We start from the raw sequence: 15,936 nt of genomic DNA on the forward strand, positions 1-15,936 counted from the left end.
AGACGTATCAAATTATAATTATCCACAGTGGCTATTTAAGATTCAAGAAAGCTTTATTGCCAAGTGAGCTCGCACACAAGGAATTTGACGTGGTGAATGGAACACTGGTACTTAACAGCAGGACAGTAAGGACAATAAATATAGAAACTTAAACAGAAATCCCCAAATTCTAAATGAATAATGACCTAGCAATAACCTAATGAATAATAAAATATGTTACAGACATTGTACATTGTACAACGAAATTGAGGTGCAACCCCTTTTAGTGCAAAAGATACATAAAAGAATAGTAGTAAAAGAAAACAAAAAAATCATAAAAACTGTGGAAAAACATAAATAAATAAAATTAAATAAAAACACGGGACACATCAACAGGCAGGCATTCAGTGAACAGGAAGATTGCACAGTCCCATTTTATATTGCATTACTTGGCATGTAGTGCACTTATTGCTCTGGGATAAAAACTGTTTAGGAATAAATTACAATATTTCACATGGATATTAGTTATTGCACCGGAAATAAAGTATTTTACATGTATGTGAATTATCCTATGGAATTATCACAGGAGTCTTTAGTGTTTTACAGTATGATTGTCCATGCTTTGTTATAAATCAATTTTAATGAAAAGAATGTTGGAAATAGCTCAAGAGGTCGGCAGGAGACAAATTAGTCGTGTAAGAGCATATATTCCGTAGTTTGTGTAGAATTCTGCTTTCTCTGTGTCAAAGCAATCGGTTGTTTTCTACAAAAACACCAAAACATTCACTCTGACATTAGACAGGAACAGAAGAGTATGATTGCAGGATGCGACTATATCTGGCAACCCGGAGACGCAATCTGTGTCAATTGCCGGCCGACGTTGCGCGAATAAAGGCCATAGTCTATTTCTGACTGGGGCTTATTTATACCGCGTGAGGCTGCCTTCAGTCCTCTTTGTCTCCATGGTGGGTTGATGCTCTTTATCTTTTATTTCGCCTGTTGCTCGTTGATTTCCGGCCAGCGTCGCGTCGTCGCCGTGTTTTTGCGCCGTGATGATGACAGGTGATCTCAGGATGACGCCTTTCTCTGTGGTCGCTCGATGCGAAAGGTGTATAAGGGAGGTTTCTGCCTTTGTTTTCACATTGTTTATTTAATAGACATCACCCGGATCACCCCAGACTGAGAATGAGAAGCGGTCCCCCTTCTGAAAGTCGGTATTATTAATGGACAATAATTAATCCTTAGGGGGGATGCTAATTGGTTAAGGGGTTTAAAGCCACGCACCGACTCGCTGAATTTTGTGATGCCCTATTTTCGCTGGTAGCACGCGGCGGCTCGTTGTGCAGGTTCAGTAGTTTACCGGCAGATTACAGGGAGGCGGAGGAGGTCTGTGTGGCTGCAGAGAAAAATGGTGTTTCGGAGTGAGGAGATGTGCTTGGCGCAATTGTTTCTGCAGTCCGGCTCTGAATATGACTGCATCAGTGAGCTGGGGGAGCTGGGGCTGGTCGAGTTCAGAGATGTAAGTACAGATGCTGAGGTGCACACACACATTTTTTTTGATGTTCCAAGTTAGCTTACTAGTTTAAAGGCTATGCTTGTATTAATGTTTTATTTAATCTCCTACATGATCTAAGAGAGGGATCTATCTATTCCTTTATTCCAGTATTCCTTTATTAAGATCCCCATTAGCTGCCACTAACGCAGCAGCTACTCTTCCTAGGGTCCACATAAAACAAACATAACATACAAAATATACATGAAATACAAAACTGAAAATGCAACAAACATGAGACACAGGAACAGAAAAATGCAACAAACAGAGAATACAACAACTGAATATAATACAAATGTAAGATACAACTGAAAATGCTACAAAGATAAGATAAGATAGAAAAACTGAAAACTATCTATCTATCTATCTATCTATCTATCTATCTATCTATCTATCTATCTATCTATCTATCTATCAGTAATAATATTTAAATCGACATCACCATGCATTGCATGTGACTTTGCAATACAAACCTGAGTTTTTGACAATACTCAAAGATTGTACCTTATGAATGCTTTTGCAATAGAAATGATGCAGTAACCTGCAGCCACCTGACCTGTGTTGCTCCTCTAATTTCAGCTCAACCCAAGTGTCAGCTCATTCCAGCGGCGCTTCGTCAGCGAAATCAAGAGATGTGAGGAGATGGAGAGAATTCTGGGTAAGAGTGAGCACCTGGGATGGTTCAATGTGAGGGTGTACCATGAGTTTTGCAGACACCTGGAGTCATCAGGGTACAGATAGCAGTACATAGCTGAGAGTGTCTCGTAAAGATTTCATGGCTTGAGCAGTAATTACCATAAAAAAAACATCAGCATTTTTTCCATGTACAGGCTATCTTCTGAGGGAGATTCAAAAAGCTAAAATAGCTGTTCCTGAGGAGGATGAGAGTCCACTCGCTCCTCCTCCAAGACAAGTCCTGGAGATCATGGTAAGTGTCATTTTAGTTATGCATTACCTTAAAAGTTCTATCTTTAAAGTTTTATGCTCATTATGTTTACATGCTTCTCAGTTTCCTGGTTTTAACCCTTTTTTGATATTCCATTTACAGGAAACAGCTGCCTATTCGTTTATAAATGTACCTAATACTTTGCAGTATTATCCATCATTTGTTTGTAAAAATATATTTTTGTATATTATTACTGTATCATGTAAGGCTGCCTGGATGTGGCATCACACTATAATTATCACTAATAGGAGAAGTGAGAGATAAAAGCAATCCTCTGCCCAGACTTTTGACTCTTTTTGAACATAAAACTCAATATTAGCACTGTCAGGACTTTGTAGAAATGGATGAAATTGAATAGATTTTCAGATACGTTGATTCCATGCTACAGTGTCCTGATATTATTACTTTGTTTATCGTTTGTCAGGTTTCTCCAAACTGGCTAACAGGTTAAAATATGATCCCAAACCCTGATCTGAACTGGAATCTAGTGTACATCTAACTTTCCACCTTTTTCCTTTTTATTTTTAGTTAGTTACATAAATGTTAATGGTGTATAGGGAAACAATAAGAAACAATATGAAACGTTACAATTAGGGATGCACCAATCCAATCCTGGTATCAGAGATCGGCTAGATCAGACTCAAAAACCTAGATCGGATATCGGTGACAAAAGGCTGATATATAGTGCTGATCCATATGGCAGATCTATTCATCTCAGCTCTATGCTTTTCTGTGTTTACAATACCTGTTGGTTATGAAGATTAACTCACCAGACTGCTGGTACATATTTATAATCTCTTGAAAAATGATACTGTCAGTTTAAAGTTTACTTCATTTTGGTTTACAAAGTCAGAAAAGCCTGAAGTTGCCATACATGATTCCATCCTCACATTAAGGAATAGAGATTGTTAAAATACTGGGATCTGATCGGCTAGTATCGGTATTGGCAGATACCAAAGCCCAGGTATCGAAATTGGTATCAGGACCTAAAAAGTAGGATCGGTGCATCCCTAGTCACAATACCATACCGTACAAAATAATACCATACCATACAAAAACATACAATGGGATACTTCAAGTTATGGAAGGATGTGATGAGATACGTTACTTTACTTTACGTTATGTTACATTATGTTAGGTTACGCCACAAAATGGCACCATATGATACGGTATGATAGAATGCTATAGTAACGCTACATTACGTTAGTTACGTAACATTACATGAAACTTTGCGTTAGTTCATGCAGGACACTTGAGTCATACGCCTCAGCTGCTCTCAGCTATCAGGCTGTGGTTTGAATCATTGTTTCGTATGTTTTCGTCAGAACATTCTAACGATAAGGCGGCCTATTTAAACACTTCTTCCATCTCGCTAATCTAATCTAACACCTTTGCTGCCCACACTCTGCTGTTGTTGGTTAAACGTTGCCTCCTCCAGCCCAGCCTCCTCCTGTTTAGTCTAAATTTCCGTTTTACCCTTGTGAGGATTTTGCAATGCTCTCCCTTGAAAGCCGAAGCAGGCGGCTTGGCTAACCTGGCGCTAAAGCAGAGCTTATAGCGCCAAGCATAACTATTTATATTTGGCAATAAATGGTTAAATCCATGATGAGAGTGTTCCTGACTGAAGTTGCGTTACATTTAGCTGATAAGTATATTGTATTACCTCATACATTTCCGTTACAGGCAAGGACTCATCATCATATTTTGAGCTTTTTGTTTACCCCAAATCAAAGTATCCAAAGTGATAACATGTTTTCACATCTTTTCAAAAACATTGGCAATTTTGTGTTATACTGTAAGTCTTATTCATTGTTGTGATGTTGATCCTTCACCATCTTAATAAACTGATAGCCTCTTTAGACTTTGAGACATTGTCCTCTGTGTGTTGATGTTCAGGAGCAGCTCCAGAGGCTGGAGATGGAGCTCAGCGAGGTGGCTCGAAACAAAGAGAAGCTGCAGAGGAACCTCTTGGAACTCACTGAGTACACACACATGCTGAAAATCACACGGACCTTCATACACAGCCGCTCCAGAGTGAGTGTGATTCTATTTAAATTCTCATTCATCACAGACTCTCTCACACACACACACACACACACACACACACACACACACACACACATACACACACACACACACACACACACACACACACACACACACACACACACACACACACACACACACACACAAAAACACATCCCATGTCATGTATTGTTCTTTCTTACGAGTCCAACTCTGCTTTGCATCTCAGGCAAAGCTATTTCCTCGCCTGCGGCATCTTGCTTTCTTGTCAATGTCGAGTTTTGTTTCCCCGGGTGATTGATGTGGAACTAGTGTTGATTTTAATTAATGACACAGCTACATTGCAGCTGTTACAAGCAGCACCTGACTCATCCAGCGTACCATATTGAACATAAATACAGCAAAGAGCCACAGAAAGAATACGTGAGACAGACCTTTGTGAGAATACGTATCATTGCAGCTTCTGAACATCACATCATCTTTGTGTCGAACCGTACAGGGAGCAGTTAATATTAACTGTCATAAGTGAAACCTGCTCCTTCTTATAATTAGCATGAGGCTCTTGGTCCCCAGTATGAAGAATTCCCAACCATGGAGACGGACTCAGTGACGGGATGCACTGGCATGCAGAGACTTGGAGCAAAGCTGGGGTGAGCTGTAATATCTCACTGTCATTTACATCCACAAAGCAGGATGTTGTTGTATCATGAAACCTTGAATGTAATCTGATCCCTCCTGGCTGCAGGTTTGTTTCAGGTCTGATCCAGCGGGTGAAGGTGGAGGCGTTTGAGCGCATGTTGTGGAGAGTTTGTAAAGGTTACACCATCCTCAGCTATGCAGAGCTGGATGAGAACCTCGCTGATCTGGACACGGTGAGTCAAATTGGGTCAAATTATTTAATAATGGACTTAGCTGAACAGGAGTTACTGTGGTTTTTCCCCATATCTCATATTCACTTGTTGACATTTACCTCAGATATCACATGCAGGATGAATGATCCAAATGTAATAATGTCTGAAAGCAGTGTTACAGGTTTCAGTCATAAGAATGTATGGAATCTGACTTCTCACTTTCATTTCACCACTCCTTGATTATTTTGCAGCTGAAGAAGAAGTACAATATATAATGAAAATATCAAGGTCATTTTTCACATTAAGCTACATTTTCACTACCCATGCTTCTTTGCTCAGGCTACTTATGTGAGTTTTAGTTTAAATAGGTGATTCTACTTTTGACCATCAGCAACCTGTGGTCTCAAAATATGAAGCTCATGCTGAAGTTTTAAAAACTGCAGTTCGTCGAGCATCCGCATACGTAAACCACATACACAACAATTAAAAAAGACGATCTTTGCAGCATTAATAAACATGTTTACAGCCTGGTTAAAAAAACTGCTTGGCTCTAGCTAATTTCTCTATTGACACACACTGTACGGGGGGTGAATTCTTTTCTAACGGGACAGTTCAGAAGATATTAGGATTACAAGTTTTGCCCATTTAAGGACATGACTGACAGGTGGGAACACTGTAGCTGTTGACCAGGAGGCTCAAACCCCACCTCTTTGCCTCACACTAAGTTAGGTTGAGTTCAGCATTTCCAATATGGCTCCCACCGACGATTGGCTCAGGAAAAGATGGGTGACGTCACGGATACTACATAAAATATTTATACAGTCTATGGTTTTGACATAATTCCAAGTTGACCAATTTTTCTAAAAGCTTTAATCCTCACAACTATTCCCTCTGTTTTTATAAGTAAAGAACAAGGCCACAATAAGTGAAGGTGGATTTTTATTCCTATCTCTTGAGTTAATACAAACTTCAAAAAACTCATATGAAAAAATGTGGGCTGTTTCCTGGTTGTTTTTTTCCTGCAGCTAGTGTTCCTGTATCGCATTGAGACCACTGTGCAACCACTTAAACTAGACCAACTTAATAGTGGCCATGAAATACTGTCATGTATTTGATTTAACAGCCAACAACAGATGATACATCTTCAAAATGTGCTAAATGTAGTGACTTGAAAAAGTTTAAAAGTAAATCTAAGAAGAAAATCTGTTTCAAACTACTATTTAGATTATAGATTAGAATAAAGAGGATGTATTACTTCCTTGAAAGTGTTACTCTGACAGCTGCTTTCAGAGTGACGATTCATTTTTAAAAGAAAAAAAGGAATAATTAGACAGTCAGGGGCTTGAATGTAAGACTGCATCACTGAGATTTACCGGCTTGTCTTTAAAAATGTGTTGTAGTTCAACTGTGAAAAAAAATGAGGCTGTGTGGTAATAACTGTACTGATCTGTGTTGTTGCTGTTTCAGGGTGAGATAAGCAAAAGCGTTGTGTTTCTGATCTCTTTCTGGGGAGACCAGATAGGACAGAAAGTCCAGAAAATCTGTGATTGGTAAGAAATGTGGCTTTACCTTTCAGTGCTTTTATGATGACCTTCATTATCAGCATTCACCTTTCTTTGTTGCCCTCAGTTACCACTGCCATCTTTATCCCCACCCTGAGAACGACGAGGAGCGGGCAGACGTGTTGGACAGCTTGAGGACACGCATCCAAGACCTTAACAATGTAGGGATCAAAAACCCCCTTAGAGAAAATTCAACATTTACACACATCCTCAGAGTTTGTAGTTACTGTTGTGCTCCTGCAGGTGCTGCACCGCACTGAGGACTACCTCAGGCAGGTTCTGCAGAAAGCCTCAGAGTCGGTCTTCACCTGGGTTGTTCAGGTGAAGAAGATGAAGGCGATCTACCACATCCTGAACCTCTGCAGCTTCGATGTCACAAACAAGTGTCTGATCGCTGAGGTGTGGTGTCCCGTCAGTGATCTGGCAAACCTGCGGGGGGCGCTAGAAGAAGGCTCGGTGAGTGGAAAGAACTATGAGGGCTTTTTGTTTTGTGATTATGATGATTTTACACCGTGACGCTTCTGTCGTGGGAATGTACTTATTAACATTCAGGAAACAACCTCCAGTCTCAAACTATGCTCCAGAAATCTTGAAGATAGAGTTGTTTGGAAAATGCCTGGAAACAAACCAAAGTTGCAGTTGGACAAATGATAGCAAAAGCCCTGAATAAAAACTTGAGTATAGTAAGAATGATACAAATGGACTCAAACATAATTGTATATCTTTTACAAACAAAATAACAACAAAAAAAAAATGAATGACTAAATCTAAAATGATCAAATCACATGAATGAATGTAAATAGTTCTTAAACGTGCAGTTAACTTGACCTTCAACATTTTCTGTGTTTTGAGGACTCTGACGTCCAGCTGTGTTAGCATCAAATGTTTAGGCATCATTTGCACAGCATCTGTGATTTTTCAAGAATACAGAAAGATATTTTGTTTAATAATAAACATTTAATCTCATGAGTCGCAGCCATCTCTCTAGACACAAAGCTGCAATACTGCATTATAACAGCATTACTGCTCAATAATTCACCTTTATTTATTCAGCTGTTTGCTGTTAGGTGTTCAAACCAAATCTTTAAGATTTATTTTTAATACTGACACCAGGCTGTTTGGATGACTACCTGGCCTGAACCACTTCATCTTTGATGTTTGTCTTTTTTGTTACCAGCTGAATCATCTGTGTTGTTTGTTCTTGCTGAACAATATGTACAAGCATCGTCCTTCTGCTTCAGGGTGCTTATTTGATATTTTTCAGATAACATTTCTCACTCCAGAGAAAGACTTGCTGGTCTGAGAATCACACATAGGCGCTGATATTTGGCATGAAATACATTGTGAGCAAAGGGGGATGCCAGAACAGAAACCTTCCTTTTCTCCTAATGTTGTCGTGGGCATTTAAAGCTACATTTTACCCCATAATATATATTTGTAAAGTACATATTTTCTGCCCTTCTTTCATTTGTTTTTTACAGAGAAAAGGCGATGCCACTGTCCCATCCTTTGTAAACCGCATCCCTAGTACTGACACTCCTCCAACCCTTTTAAGAACCAATAAGTTCACATCAGGCTTTCAGAGCATCGTGGAGGCTTACGGAGTGGGGGACTATCGCGAGGTAAGCCCAGGTAAGAACTCACACTGTGTCTGGCGAATACATCTGAAAGTTTCTCTCTGTTAAGTGCAGCTTCAGGAAGTTCAAGGTGAGTGCACTGAGTATGTTTCTCATATCTGCAGCTCCCTACACCATCATTACGTTCCCTTTCCTGTTTGCTGTGATGTTCGGCGACCTCGGGCACGGGACGGTAATGAGTCTTTTCGCCTTGTGGATGGTGCTGACGGAAAAGAATCAGAAGAAGAAACGCTCCAGTAATGAGGTGGGAATGAGTTGCCCTGGTCATCCAAAGTATAGGGTCTTGTAATTTAAATTAGTGTTAGCTCATAAATTTGTCTCTGTTGGACTCAGATATGGGCGACTTTCTTCAACGGACGTTACATCATCCTGATGATGGGACTTTTCTCTATATACACCGGGCTGATTTACAATGACTGTTTCTCCAAATCCTTTAATATATTCGGTTCTGGCTGGAGTGTCAAGGCTATGTTTGCAAATCAGCAGTGGACGTGAGTTATACATAAAAAACATCCACTCACATGCATATGTTTGAACTGCATCTTAGTGTATTTGAATTTTTTTAATAGGTATTCATTTTTTACATTACAGAAACAAAACGCTTCAATCAAACGCTCTACTCACATTAGATCCTAACATCAGTGGAGTCTTCAGTGGACCCTACCCATTTGGCATTGACCCTGTAAGTAAATGCACACCGACATAAATATCTGAAATCGAATTTGACTTACTTTAGTATCATTGTGACGAAGATGCTTTTTCATTTTCAATCAGATTTGGAACCTGGCAGTGAACCGGCTCTCCTTCCTCAACTCCTATAAGATGAAGATGTCGGTTATAATCGGGGTCATCCACATGAGCTTTGGAGTCGTGCTGAGTGTCTTCAATCACTTGTGAGTGACTCCAGATATGAGATCCTGACTGTGACCTTACATCCATTTTGTTTGTGTGCTTACAGCATGGGCATCAATTAGTAACAGGCTTCAACACAGGAAGATGAAACTGTGTTGGGGAGTGCACGATAAAAAGAAAGTATTACACCAGTATTCTGTGCATCGCACCAGGCGCTTGTATATTTTTTATAGAGTACCAGTATTTTAACATCAATTACTATAACTGTCATAGCTATTATTTAAACACTTTAATTATAGCAACCTATAACAACTGCAAGCATGTCTACTTAAACTAACTAGCTAACAACCATCAGTGGTTTAGTGTGATGGAAATGAACTCCAGTGCTTTGGTCAAATTAACTGGCTTTGAATATTTGATCTAGTCTCTGTGCCATAGGTATCCATTATAGTCCGTAAAAACAGTGAGAATGTAGATGTCTGGCAGATGCATTTTTAATTGTATCCAGCATCTCAGTAAGCACATTAGCATGCTAACATTTTAAAATGATCACTTACATTAAAGCTCCTGTGAGGAGTTTTTCGTTGGTGATGAAACAGACTAAAAATAAGTTTGACGCTTCTAAAGTAAATGATCTACAAAAACAATCAAGACTATCAGCTACAAGATCACCAATATTAATACAGGTATTTGCAATGCCTGAAACCACTGCAGCCAGGGAGGTCTCACTGAAATGAGTTATGAAAATCAAAACAAGCCTAAAGCTTGAACTTTGAACTAGAGTTAGGTGGAATTTCATTGGTTTGCTGGCATATTGGTGCGTCTAAAAAGATTAGAGTATTAATAAAAAAAATCAACATTTTCAATAAGTTATTTAAGAAAGTGAAATTTTAATATATTCTTGAATTATTATATGTAAACTAAAAAGTTACAAGCATTTTTCTTTTTAATTTTGATAGTAATGTCCTACAGCTAAAAAACAACATCTGTTATATAAGCATATTTCGTTTCAAGTTACTTGACTTATTTTGAGCTATTATGAAAAACTCAAACCTTTCCTCAATGGTCCAATTTTTTCATGCACTGTTATATTAATTGTCTGGGAACTACAAAGGTTGTTACTACAAAGATTGTTATGGTTGCATAACATCACTGGTAACTTGTGTCTTCATTACTGTGAACATTGGTGCTGCCTGTAGTTTGTTTTGAAACAGTCTCACACACACCGAATTGTTGCTATAATTACTCCAGTCTCAGCTGAAAATAGTCTTGGACAAAAATATTTACCTCTGCCAACACATTGTCGGTGTCCTCTTTTATCCGAATCAGATGAAAAAACTTATGATAACAGAGATTCAGATCATTATTCTTAAAACGGCTGTCAAGTACGTTAGGGCTTATGTATAGTGAGCAGGTGATTACTGGAGAATCCCAACAGGGTGAGACAAGAACGGAGGGGTCTTCTCCATCCTGAAGGGATTCTATCTCACATAATGACCTGATCACTATACACTAGACGGCTTATTACCCAGCTACCAACTAAAGGTACACAAACGTTGACTTTAAGTGCTGATCTAAAAATGATGAATGTATGCAGATAAATGAAGTAATCCCTCAGAGTCAGTCGGTAGAACTATCATGGCAACTTCATTGCCGGTCTACATGTGGATCAATTTAACATTAAACCGAACATTTTCATTCATGTCAAAGTCTTAACATTAGCATGCCCTGCTTTACTATTATAAATCACATTAAACTTAACATTTTCATTCAAGGTGAGACAAGACCCTTTTGTCTCACCTTGAGGATTCTATTTCACATGATCACCCACTCACTATACATCATCACATTCCTAATACATTATGTAGAAGTGTGTGCTTGACTCTAGACTATAGCAGAACATTTTTCAAATTTTCACTTTTATAAGTTATTTTGTTGATACCAGTTTGGTTTTATTACTTAAAGAATGAATTACCAACATCTTGGCTTTATTTTTTACTGTTAATTACCCCTGCAGCATTAAGGGGTCAAAACCATTACATCACTTACTTGTTGAATTTTCTTAATTCCTGCATTTTGTTTCTCTCCCTTCAGGCACTTCCGACAGAAATTCAATGTTTATCTGCTATTTATTCCTGAGCTGCTCTTCCTGCTCTGCCTCTTCGGCTACCTGGTTCTCATGATTGTCTACAAGTGGTTGGCATTTGGTGCACAAGACTCCAGCCAAGCTCCCAGCATCCTCATTCACTTCATTAACATGTTTGTCATGCAGGGAAAGGATATGACTCCTCTGTACCCAGGACAGGTATGTCTCCATGAAATGAATCACAACAAAACCAGGTTTTGATTTATTCTGATCCTTGTTAAAGTATGTTTTTTGTCCTGACTCTACAGACTGGACTGCAGATTTTCTTGGTGTTGATAGCTTTGCTGTCAGTTCCTGTGCTGCTGTTAGGAAAACCTCTTTACTTGTATTGGCTGTACCGTGGAGGCAAAGGCCTGCGCAGACGCAGAGTATGTGCTGTCAGATCAATCTAAACATATCAGAAGTACTATTATTGACTACTTGTGAAAATCAATGCTGTTGTCTCATCTCAGGGTTATGAGCGGGTGAGGCGTGTAAGTGAGGATGACAATTCAACACCAGCATCTTATGAAGAGGATGAAGAGGAAGGTCTTGATGAAGTGCCAAGCAGAGAAGCTCTACCCAAACAGGTCAGAGATCCACCAGTATCCTGCTGTTATGTGTTTGATGTTATACACAAAGATACAATACGTAAATTCAAAGGGCCAAGCATTTGATTTTGTGTTAGAATCTGAATCAGAATCAGAAATACTTTATTTATCCCAGGGGGAAATTCAGTTGTTACAGAATGCTCTTATACACAGTATAAAAAAGTCAAATTATTAATAGAAAGAAGGAATAAAAAAAGATATATATACGAATGAAATAATAAAAATTGGATTAATAACAAGTATATACAGAAACGCAGAATAGTTACAGTTCGCTATGTACAAAAGTGCTGGGAATGAAGGTATTATATACAGGATGTTGAAGTGGTAGAGATATTGCACAGTGTATTGGACGTTATTGCACAGAGTACAGAATATAGTTCTGTCATCAGAGGGAGGAGTTGTACAGTCTGATGGCCACAGTATGTGTGTGTGATCTAGTCACATGACTAGATTTTGTATTTTGCTATAAAAGATACCAATGTTTACTGTTGAGTGGTTGATTTGCTTGATTATGATTGCATTGTTACATTGTTATTTAACAGCATCCTGTCACTCCACATGATGTGTGTCTTGTTCATGCTGACTGGGTTGGATTTGTTTTTATTCAGGGTTATTTTTTGTGTTGTTTGTATCTCTGAACCCGTCAGAACATCTTGCCAAAAGATTGCTGCTAAAAATAAACCAGCTGAGTAACACTGGCACACTTCCAGAAATGCTCATTGACATGTGCTGCACTTATAAATGGAAAAAGACAAAAGTGTAAGAGAGAAGGTTACATCATGGAAAGGAATTGGATGCAGAGCTAATTCATTGACATGTGAATACAAGCTTTTTTTAATTGAAGATTACAGGAGCAATGTGTTAATGTGTGTTATTTCAATTTGTTTTGCAGTTCGACCTTGCAGATGTGCTCCTTTACCAGGCCATTCACACCATAGAGTACTGCCTGGGCTGCATCTCCAACACTGCATCATACCTGCGTCTCTGGGCGCTCAGCTTGGCTCATGCTCGTAAGTACAGACAAAAAAAATAGAAAAGGAAAACAGCTCACCTTGTGTTGTCTGAAGTTTTATTGAATTATGCTAAGCAATCTTTATTCTATAACTGAATTCATGTCTGTTTGTCTCATCATTATGTCACATCACTTCAGAGCTGTCAGAGGTGTTGTGGTCCATGGTGATGCGTTTGGGTCTGAGAATCACCACAAGGGTGGGGGTTGTATTTCTGGTCCCTGTGTTCGGCCTCTTTGCCATGCTTACTGTGTCCATTCTGCTAGTAATGGAAGGCCTGTCAGCGTTCCTCCATGCTCTCCGTCTTCACTGGTGAGTCTTATCGTACTGACTTATCTGTTCAGCTGAGAAATACAACAAACACTGTGATATGAATGGTGGCTGTTTGGGGGTTGTAGCTATTCAAACAAGCCAATTTTATTCACAGAAAATTATGAGTCACTTGGTGTATAAAATGTCAGAAATGTAAACATGATGTCTGCACATTTCTTGTTTTGTTTGAACCAAGCGGCAACATCCGTCCGCGAGAGTTGAAGCCGATGCGAAAGTGTTAAAAACTGCAGTTTCTCGAGTCTCCACTTGAGGCTGGCTCCGGAAGTACCGAAAAGCTTTAAATAGCTTCCTTGGGGTCACCCCTTTCCACAAATCCAATCATTGTGAAAATGTTTACTGAATATATATAGATGTATAGGCACACACTGTACGGGGGTGAATTTTTTCAGAACGCAGCAATTTCGAAGATATTAACATTACAAGTTTTCCATTATGAGAGGCACAGCTGACTTGATTGATTGCTAGGTGGCTCAAAGCCCGCCTCTTTACCTCACACTAGCTCTGTTAGGTTGACTTCAGCATTTCCAATATGGCTCCCGCTGACGATTGGCTTCAAAACAGCGCTTCAGAAACAGACGAGTGACATCATGGATACTATGTCCATTATTTGTACAGTCTGTGGTTTGACCCACTAGTCCAAAACCTTAGGACATTAAGATAAATGGCAGGAAAGGCCACGACAACCCATTCTGCATATTTATCAGTACTCTGTGGGGCAGCCTTTGGGTTAAATCGCGATTCTTTCTGAACTTGTTATTTCTATTCACATTTTTCAAGTACTAAATAATAGCTTCAGTGATGAATCTTTCAAGTATTCTTCTACCATTGACATGTTATTGTCTGCTCTAATGTTTGATTTCAGGGTGGAGTTTCAGAACAAATTCTACCACGGGACTGGTGTTAAGTTTGTGCCCTTCGACTTCTCCCTCCTGCCCTCTGTTTTCGAACAGGACGGCTTGCTTTAAAACAAGGACTCTGAGGTTGTGCATATGATTGGAAGCAGACTTTACAATTAGTGGGGATGCTGTAAGCTGGAAGAATTCACACTGTGATAACGACAACAAACCTTCAAGACAGTGGATTGAAACTCACTCTTGTAGCAACATTTTTTCACCAGGACAATTTTTAAAACGTGATCGGCTGTGCTGACTGCCTTACTACTGTACCCAGCAAACCTCTGAATATACAGAGGCTCGAAATTCTTCTTCAGTTAACTCTTTAATTTTATCAGTCTAATATCGCTCAGCACTACTTTAATCACCAGTTGGGTGGATTTAAACAATTTATTTGCACTGTGCTGTGTAAACTGGTTTCATATTATTTAAACATGGCATTTAAAATGAAAACTTATACAGCGCAATGTAAAGTTGAAATACACACTATTGTTTGAGGACCGTATGGAGCACCCTGATATAGTGCCATAGAGATGTATTTCTGATGATGATATGGGGATGCCTCTGTGTGTTTTTAAACTGGGCCTTGATGGGATCAAAGTAAACCTGAAGGCTCCGAATCCATTGACAACTACAATACATTATAGCCCCTTTTTGTGAGAAGTAATGTCACAAAGCACTTTGCAGAAATGATTGTATGATAAAAAGTTTCACTAATGACTGTGATGATGCCAAATGAAAATAATCTTCATCTGTTAGCCGTTTGCTTATTTACTTAGTGCATTTATTTGAGCATAACCTCCCCTGTAATAAATGGTAAAATATAAAAAAAAGTCAAGAAGCCTTAGGTCTTTCTTTGATAATACTGCTTGTTGCGTTTGTTAATGATAATTAATCATGTTATTTATTTAAATATTTGTCTGTACAAGAGTCTAATATTTTACCATTTTGATGTGTTGAATAAAGGTTTCAAGAAACGCAAGCAAAACATTCTTTTGTTTTCTTTAATAGCTGCATTAATCATTAACTTTGGTGGTATTTTTTTTAAATAAAAAACAGAATTAAAGAGCACTTGATTACCCAGGGTCCATTTTGATACGGCATCACTCTGCGCCTGCTTTGTGGAAAAACCCTTCAATGTTTGTGAACCAGGTTTAAAGGGACAAGTTTCATACATTTAATAGCAAACTATTGCAGATAATTTCTAGCATTATCCTTTTGAATTGCTTTTTTCATTCAAATACATAAGCATTAAACCTCTCTAATACATCCTTACTATGTGAAATCTTCATCCTCCATCTATGGAGAACTGGAGCAAGAGTAGGAGGGGGTAATCACATACAGTCATTATGTGAAGAAGTAGTTTCTATTTTTATGGCCGGGTTGTATTCCACTCTGGTCGAGCCTCTTTTATAACAGCTTGAAGTGGTGATGTGGTTTGCAGCATCATGGAGAAAAAACAGAATAAAACATGTTCACAACTTACAAGTGGTGATAATTTACGCCAGTAGGAGCTGATTTATGGACCTTATGGTAATTTAAAAATAGCAAATGAGGTCA

At 38.8% G+C, this 15,936-nt stretch overlaps 1 protein-coding gene across 2 annotated transcripts; it reads left to right on the forward strand.

The window, feature by feature from the left end:
* The first annotated feature begins 844 nt into the window (after window positions 1-844).
* On the forward strand, window positions 845-15,356 carry atp6v0a2a (ATPase H+ transporting V0 subunit a2a). 2 transcript variants are annotated; one of them, XM_034708915.1, is made up of 20 exons: window positions 845-1,498; window positions 2,111-2,189; window positions 2,362-2,459; window positions 4,374-4,511; window positions 5,055-5,152; window positions 5,248-5,374; window positions 6,821-6,903; window positions 6,983-7,076; window positions 7,159-7,371; window positions 8,397-8,547; window positions 8,657-8,796; window positions 8,886-9,043; window positions 9,144-9,234; window positions 9,327-9,445; window positions 11,499-11,709; window positions 11,799-11,918; window positions 12,003-12,119; window positions 13,033-13,150; window positions 13,291-13,462; window positions 14,346-15,356. In XM_034708915.1, exons 1-20 carry the CDS (start codon window positions 1,388-1,390, stop codon window positions 14,446-14,448), a joined length of 2,541 nt encoding a protein of 846 aa, XP_034564806.1. In that variant the 5' UTR covers window positions 845-1,387; the 3' UTR covers window positions 14,449-15,356. The 2 variants fall into 2 exon arrangements, with proteins under 2 accessions (XP_034564806.1, XP_034564808.1); XM_034708917.1 differs by having other exon boundaries at window positions 5,076-5,152.
* The last annotated feature ends 580 nt before the right edge of the window (window positions 15,357-15,936 follow it).

Source organism: Notolabrus celidotus, chromosome 19 (assembly GCF_009762535.1).
Source record: "Notolabrus celidotus isolate fNotCel1 chromosome 19, fNotCel1.pri, whole genome shotgun sequence".
In the NCBI taxonomy this organism is placed as follows: Eukaryota; Metazoa; Chordata; class Actinopteri; order Labriformes; family Labridae; genus Notolabrus; species Notolabrus celidotus.

Bases quoted from the DNA above. Each gene is read 5' to 3' on its own strand.
- atp6v0a2a (XM_034708915.1), top strand. From the start codon at position 1,388: ATGGTGTTTCGGAGTGAGGAGATGTGCTTGGCGCAATTGTTTCTGCAG. The intron at 9,044-9,143 runs GTGAGTTATACA...TTTACATTACAG, and splicing joins TTTGCAAATCAGCAGTGGAC to AAACAAAACGCTTCAATCAA. The intron at 9,446-11,498 runs GTGAGTGACTCC...CTCTCCCTTCAG, and splicing joins CTGAGTGTCTTCAATCACTT to GCACTTCCGACAGAAATTCA.